Source organism: Rhinolophus ferrumequinum, chromosome 10 (genome assembly GCF_004115265.2).
Source record: "Rhinolophus ferrumequinum isolate MPI-CBG mRhiFer1 chromosome 10, mRhiFer1_v1.p, whole genome shotgun sequence".
Classification (NCBI taxonomy): Eukaryota; Metazoa; Chordata; class Mammalia; order Chiroptera; family Rhinolophidae; genus Rhinolophus; species Rhinolophus ferrumequinum.
Window position 1 is genome coordinate 52,812,476 of NC_046293.1, and position 7,467 is coordinate 52,819,942.

Genomic DNA, 7,467 nt, shown 5'->3' on the forward strand with positions numbered 1-7,467 from the left:
CTGTGGTGACCATTCCAACCAGGGAGGGTAGCAGAAGGTGGGGGCTGATGCCACACCTGGACAATCACAGCGCAGGCTGGAGCCCGAGAGAGCCGGAAATGCTCATAGCTGTGCTTGGCCAGAGAGCTGGACGCAGGAGCAAGAGGCCCCGGTCTTCGAGCCCGTAAGAGGGGCTCCAGGGGGACGGGGTGGGAAATGGAGCTAGGGTGCTGCTGAGGTCTGTCAGAGGGGAGGAGCGGCTGGGGGCTGGGAGTGCTGGGGTAGCAGCGGTGCCCATGCGCGTATTTATCTGGAACAGCGCTGGGAGGACTGGGAGAACTTGACGCTGCCGCCCAGGCTGCTGCCTGAGCTGAAGCCTCCGCCACTGATCGCACCGCAAGCCCCGGAGCCAGAGCCAGAGCCAAAGCCGCTGCCGCCTCCAAATCCCAATCCGCTGCCACCACTGAATCCGCTGCCGCCTGCAGGGCCGAAGCCACCACTGAAACTGCCTCCATAACCACCGGCCGAAGCCGAGGTCGTGTTCCTGCTGCTGACCACCGCTGCAAGGGAGAGGGCATTACTGCAACCAGCCCTGAGCACCCAGCCCCCACGACCCTGTACTATAATTAATGATTCGTTGGGCTCAGGCTGATTGAGAGGCGATCAACGCAGCTTTGCACCGGATGGTCATTGTGACACATTCTAATGTAACAAGGTGCTGGGCCCCATGGTGTTAAGACATCATGATTTGTCCAGTGGTTCCTTCTACTTATGGTCAACTCTTGGTGACGCCCTTGGAGATTAAGCAGAATTTCTCCTCCTACCAATAGGCTCCCTATTGGATATTCACCATGTGTAGTATAGACCTATTAATAGTACCTCGAACCCAGAACAATGACAAACGTGTATCTGCTGCCCCTTCTACCACCTCCAACTTCCATAGAAATATTTTTTAAATCAATTTCTACTGCCCTGTATTTAGTACAGACATTTCAGAATCAATTCTCATTGTTACGGTTACTTTGTTTACTTACAGATGCTGACAGCATTCTTGCACTCTCCAGACATCCTGTATGAGGAAGGAGGGGAAAAAAAAAGCTCCATCACAAGGCAAATTTCCAACAAGTCCATGAATGAAGATGATGAATAGCAACCAGAACTGAATTCAGAAGCCTGGCAGATCAGTCCCCTTTTTCTACCCTTCTGTGGCCCACAGCAAAGAGACCCTGTGCACACTGGTTACATACGTCCTTTGGCTAACTATGGAGAGATTGGGCTGGTAAAGACAAGTGCTTCTCTGCAAGGCCTATGGAAGGTGGGGGCCTCTCTCTATACTGCAGGCCTTCATCCCCACTTACGTGGTCACTTCTCTGGCCCACAGCATGTGACTTGGATGAGGGAAGATGGGGAGTTGGATTTGGAGGCCCACCTGCACTCCTCGCCCTCCAGCAGCTTCCTGTAGGTGGCAATCTCCACGTCCAGGGCCAGCTTGACATTCATCAGCTCTTGATAGTCACGCAGCAGCCGGGCCATGTCATCCTTGGCCTTCTGCAGGGCAGCCTGCAGCTCCTGGAGCTTGGCATTGGCGTCTTTGAGGGCCATCTCCCCACGCTGCTCAGCTTCAGCAATGGCCGCCTGAAGGTTGGCATTCTGGGGCAGGGGAAGGTAGAACAAGGGATGAGCCCAGTAGGCGGGTCCCAGGCTCTCTGAGTCTCAGAACAGATTATCCCAGAGCAAGCTTCTTCAAGTCAGGCAACATCATCCCTCCACTAGCACTTCTATCTTATCTTCATCCATGGAGATATTTCTCCTGTAGATTACCAGCCATCTAAGCTGGCTTGGTCTTTGAACTTCCTGGAAGCCAGTGCAGCCTGACCCAACCCCAGAAGTCCATTCCAGACTAGGAGTCCTGAGATCCTAGCCGCCACCCCTCACGGGTCAGCCCAGGCATAAGCATCCAGTGCCATCCCACCTGCTTCTTGACGTTCTCGATCTCAGCCCGCAGCCTCTGGATCATCCTGTTGAGCTCCATGATCTCACTCTTGGTGCTCTTCAGATCATCTCCATGCTTGCCAGCTGTGGTCTGCAGCTGTCCCAACTGGAGAACAGGAGGGAAGGTGGAGTGTGCCTGCAGCTTTGCCTGACTTTCTTCTCTATCCCAAACATCACCCACCCAACTTGAGGTGCTCCATAAGCATTTGTGAAAATGACACTGAGTTATGTTTCAGCAGGGACATCTCTGAGGCAGCAGGGAAGAGAACATTTGGGTTGTCGTGGTAGAAGAGACTCCCACCCTGCAGGCCCTGAACAAACTAGAGTCAGTCCCATGTGGCCTGGCAGGGGACAATGGAACCACCTTCCCCCAGGAAGCAGCACCTTCTGTAGCTAAACAACCATTAGAGGGATAGCTTCAGAGAATAGAACCAAGAGGGGTCTACTTAGTGATACTGGAGACTCATCAACCAGCCATCCCATAGGCCACAAGCTCCCTGAGACCCTCAGAGGATTCTTTGAAAGGTGCCTAGTTCCCACCTTGGTCTGGTACAGGGCCTCAACCTCGGCCTTGCTCTGGTGGGCGATGTCCTCGTACTGGGCCTTGACTTCGGCGATGATGCTGTCCAGGTCCAGGGAGCGGTTGTTGTCCATGGACAGGACCACGGATGTGTCACTGACGTGGCTCTGCATCTGGGACAGCTCCTGCCAACAGAGAGGGGCCTGTTCACTCTTAGGTCCTCTACAACAGGCACACAGAGGCCCAGAGAGACTCCTGGTCAACAGTCCCAGTCATGACTCAGCTCTGAATACGATCTGCCCCACCCTGCCCCCAGCCCCTCAGAGAACCCCATGTCTGCAGCCCATCCTGTGGAACCACAACAAGGGACTTTATCTCTAGGCTCAGTATTTCCAGGCCCTAACACCGAATGCCCCAGCCTCAAATCCAAAAATGTCTCACCCTCCCTCTCTCCCCCTCTTAGTAGGAAGCTTCCTCACCATATCATAGAGGGTCGTCAGGAAGTTGATCTCGTCTGTTAAGGCATCCACCTTGGCCTGCAGCTCTACCTTATTCGTGTAGGCAGCATCCACGTCCTGAGAAAGACAGAAGCATGAAGGCCTTATTCCCCCAAGGACCAAACGACAAACTGTAACTTCAGCAAGGAAGAGTCAGGGGGACCAGGGATAGTGATTGATTGGTCTTTGTCCGACGCTGGTCTCCACATGAAGGAATGATATGCATCTCATTGAGGTGGTTTAAGTTCAATCCTACTCAAAACCTAAAAACAAATGAACTGACTTATTTAGGGACCTTTCCAGACTAAGATATACCTGATTTCTGTTTTTCCCTGCAAGTGCCTGAACTTGGTGGCTCTGTGGCCGTGGAGTAAGGAAATTCTCTCCAACCCAGCCAGAAACCTGCGCCTACCAGCCCCGGGAACCTCACACACAGCACTTACCTTCTTCAGGGTCACAAATTCATTCTCAGCAGCTGTACGCTTATTGATTTCATCCTCATATCTGTAAGAGTTTAAAAGAAATAGCAGAGTTGGGCTTTTGAGGTAGTCAAAAACAGCACTGTTCTCTGTAACTCTGAAAGTCCAGCCCTCTCCCACCCCTCTTAGACGAACACACCTTTTTACGATCTCCCTATTAGGAGGGCCAGCCATTCCAATTTGTCCAGGCAGACTGTCTTGGTTTTAGAACTGAAAGTCCCATGTCCTGGGAAACCCTTCAGTCCCAGGCAAACTGGGATGGTTGGTCAACACACCTTGAGTTTTCCCAGCATCCTTCAGATCCTAGAACCAGGATCTTCCCCAGCCTGGCTTCTGAAGAAGTGCTTCCTCACTGCTAAACTCATCCTGCTTGCCACAATTCCATTTGTAAAAGACTATCCTTGGAAAAGCAAGGTGAGGAGGAAACTAATGAACCAAGATGTCCTCCATGAAGATAGGAAAATAGGCTAAAGTGACACCACTGCCCAGCAGGAGGAATGCAGTGAGGGCTGGGACCCTGAGATAGGGTGGCCCATGGCATCCGCCCACTCCTGCCCCTGTCACTCACTTGTTCTTGAAGTCCTCCACCAGGTCCTGCATGTTCCTCAGCTCTGAGTCCAGGCGACCTCTCTCCCCCAGGATGGTATCCAGGTAGCTCCGCTGGGAGCTGATATAGTTCTCAAAAAGGGGCTCAAGGTTGTTGGTGCCTGTGGTGGAATTGGTGCCCTGCTGTTGGAGCAGGTTCCACTTGGTCTCCAGGACCTTGTTCTGTTGTTCCAGGAACCGCACCTGCAATGCATTGAGGAAAGCAACATCAGGCCAACTTGTTGCAGAGGAGCAGAGGGGTCTGGGCTGAGGTAAGACAGGGAGTCTGTATCTCCTCATCCCTCAGCACAAAGGCCTAGAGGGAATATGAAGAGAGGTTCCTCCTGTAGCCAAAGAGGACACAGAGAGTCACCTCAGTCAGGCCACGAAGGATGCAGCATGGTTTAGACAGTTACAGAAGGAGGAGAGATGGGCGGGGGAACTGGAAGGATCCCCTGCCTAGATGCAGTAGACGACCCCTTGGTGTTCCTGGGTATTTCATGACTCTATCATATCTCCCAGAAATACAGTACACGCTGCAAAAATGGACTTACACCTTAGCAGTGTCATTTCTATTTAAGGCTCTCCGAACACTCCAGTCCTTCAAAGGATGTGAGTCACTGGGAACTGATACTGATTGAAATGCCATAATCATCACGACAGGGGAGAGACAGCCAGTGTGAACTATCCTGGTCTGGAGGTAACCGACCACCCCTCTCTTGCTGATGAGGTTGATTAGGGGTGCAGACAAGGTTGCCATCATCTCCATTGACCCTTGGGACTAAGGTGCCGTGTAAACCTCTGTAAGCCTTCTCTGGGGCATCTACTTCCTTTGCCTGGCACAGAGACATAGAGGGAACAGGCCCCCTGGAAAGCCTCAGAGGACAGCTTAGGTTTGGAAAGCTCCCAGTGCTGGGTCAGGCCCTTCCCTGCCAGTGGTCAAGGCCCTTGCCATGTGCTGCCAGCTCTGCCAGCCTAGGCCTGATAAGGCAACAAGGAGAAGACTTGCGCAGAGTCAGACAAGCAGGACTTGGGGATGTCTGGACTTGGGGATCATTGTCTTTCCTGCTCCCGTGATCATGTAGACAAGCTTAGGGGCCCTGAACAGCTCCACAGGCCCTAGAATGCTGCCTAAGCCCACCCCAGCCCTCCAGCCTGGCCCATCCAGGACTGGTCCTAAACACTGTGTCTGAATGTCAAACTCAAAGTCCCCGGCCCATAAACTGGGGCCCAGTCAAAGCTTCATCACCTTGTCGATGAAGGAGGCGAACTTGTTGTTGAGGGTCTTGATCTGCTCCTTCTCCTGGGCCTTGACTTGCCCAATCTGAGGGTCAATCTCCACATTGAGGGGCTGCAGGAGGCTCTGGTTGACAGTCACTTCCTGGATTCCCCCAGGGAAGCCACCAGGGCCAAAGCCACCAGGCCCACCAAAGCCACCAGGCCCCCCAAAGCCACCAAGTCCCCCAAAGCCACCAGCCCCTCCAAAGCCACCAACTCCTCCAAAGCCACCAACTCCTCCAAAGCCACCTCCCATTCCTCTGCCACCACCAAAACCACCTCCATAGCTACCCCCAAAGCCACTGCCACAGCTACTACGCCCTCCCCCAAAGCCACCCGCCACGCTGGTGGAGATGCTCTTGTGGCCCCCCAGGCTGTACAGGCTGCGACTGCCAAAGCCACCTGCTCCACCCCGGAGCCCACAGGCCCCTCCGCTGGCTCCCCCAGAGCGGGCCACACAGCTCATCCTGCTGCTGCCAGAGACCAGAGCGGAGCGGCCGGAGAAGCCCTGGCTCCCGCCACCTGATGTCTTGCAGACTTGTCCCTTCATGGTGAGAAGACTTGGTGAAAGAAAAGTGTGAGAAGGAAGCAGGGACACCTAGAGTCAGAGGAAGAGGAAAGGAAACTGAAGACCTGTGCAGAATCAATCCCTTTATATACATCTAGGAGGTTGAAGGAGAGATAATTAATCCCAAATAGTCATGGGTTGGGTTTGCCTCCCAGGCAATAAGTTTGTTCCAGGCTGCTAAACACACCTTGAAAATAACCTGAAATGTTAAAAGTGCTAAGGTGGCAGGCTTCCCTGGCAGGGGGTGGTGCGTGGCTTTGTCCCGTGCTTGGGCATGGCCAGCTCCTAGCTTTGTCTGACAGGACCCAGGAGACACGCTCATCTGCATCAGGTATTCAGGGGCCGTCTGTTTGCCAGCTGTTCCTGTCCCTACAGGAGCTGGGCTCAGCTCTGAAAAGGATGGAATAAAAGGTGGGTTGGGGAGATTCTGGTTTTCTGGGTCGTAGAGACAGTGAAGCCCAGCCAAGGACTCGGGGGAAATATCTCCATAGAAGGGGTTCACCACACTGAGTGCCCACTGTGTGCCTAGCTCTGTGCTGGGTTTAGGATGAAATAACGCCTTCTCTTCCTCCCTTCATGGAAACAAAGCCCAGAACGATCACAGGTCTGCCTCCTGGGTTCCCCCTCTATCCCAAGGCAGCCCCATTACAGTTCATGACTATCTTCTGAGAAAAAGGGTAGTTAACACCTATGTACTTTGAGGAAACATTAGCAAAATTCAAATGCAAAATGTGTATTTGTTTCCTGGTTCATTTGTTTTGAAAAGTTCCCTGCAAACCTATACACTAATCGACATTTTGGAGCTTTCTTTCTTGCTCCCCATATTTTTGGCATTTCTCTGCTTTCAGCCCAAGTCCCAGAGAACTGGAAATTCAAATATTAATTCTACCACCCAGTCAACAAATACTGACAGAGTGCCTAACTTGTGCAAGGCCCTGGAGACTCAGTCATGAACTAGACACGTGGGGCCCCTGTGGGGCCATTCTCTGGTTGAGGGGCCATGTTCCTGGGAGGTCTGTGGCCTCATTTTCCAGACCCCCCCACCAGCCTCAGGAGGCCAGACCTGGCAGAGCCGGTAGCACTACATTGTGGTCTGACTCCAAAAGCCTGAGAATTTTCTGCCAGCCTAGTGTTTTTCAGAGGCGTACGGTCTCGGCTTGGCTTGTCCAAGAGGAAAGCCTTTCTGTGAAGCCATAGAGCCTGCCAAAACAGACACTTATCTCTTTCCAGGACACGTCTTTTTTCTTTTTGTCTGCTGCACATTAGGCCCTGCCAAGGGTGTGGTCTGTGGGCCTTGGCAGGGCCTCCTCAGAATGGGGGTAAAGGAGGAAGGGACAGGGGATTCTTCAGCTCTCACTGGGCAGGGCTGGGGATGGCTCAAGTGCAGAGGAAATGAAGTATTCTTCAATGGCCTGTTCTTCCACGTTGTCATTCTCTCCCCTACTCATTACCCCCAGGCTATGCAACATCTAGAGCCTTCCCAGAATAAAGCCATAGCCATAGACTCTTCAGGAGCTAATGGACATGTTAATGTACTGGATCCCTTGATTCTTTTTTTTTTTTTTTGAC

At 52.8% G+C, this 7,467-nt stretch overlaps 1 protein-coding gene across 1 annotated transcript; it reads right to left on the reverse strand.

Annotated features, from left to right (window-relative positions):
• Nucleotides 1–215: 215 nt before the first annotated feature.
• Nucleotides 216–5,880, reverse strand: KRT3 (keratin 3). The gene is made up of 9 exons (XM_033117480.1): nt 5,302–5,880; nt 4,036–4,256; nt 3,432–3,492; nt 2,971–3,066; nt 2,512–2,676; nt 1,952–2,077; nt 1,409–1,629; nt 1,014–1,048; nt 216–539 (listed from the first exon to the last, which is right to left on the reverse strand). The coding sequence occupies exons 1-9, from the start codon at nt 5,878–5,880 to the stop codon at nt 286–288; spliced, it is 1,758 nt and encodes a 585-aa protein (XP_032973371.1). The 3' UTR covers nt 216–285.
• Between the last annotated feature and the right edge of the window lie 1,587 nt (nt 5,881–7,467).

What these genes read in the sequence shown, in the direction of transcription:
- KRT3 (XM_033117480.1), bottom strand. Translation starts at nt 5,880, where the DNA reads ATGAAGGGACAAGTCTGCAAGACATCAGGTGGCGGGAGCCAGGGCTTC. An exon ending in TCGCCTCCTTCATCGACAAG is followed by an intron (nt 4,257 to 5,301) that starts GTGATGAAGCTT and finishes AATGCATTGCAG; the next exon opens with GTGCGGTTCCTGGAACAACA. An exon ending in AATTTGTGACCCTGAAGAAG is followed by an intron (nt 3,067 to 3,431) that starts GTAAGTGCTGTG and finishes TGTCTTTCTCAG; the next exon opens with GACGTGGATGCTGCCTACAC.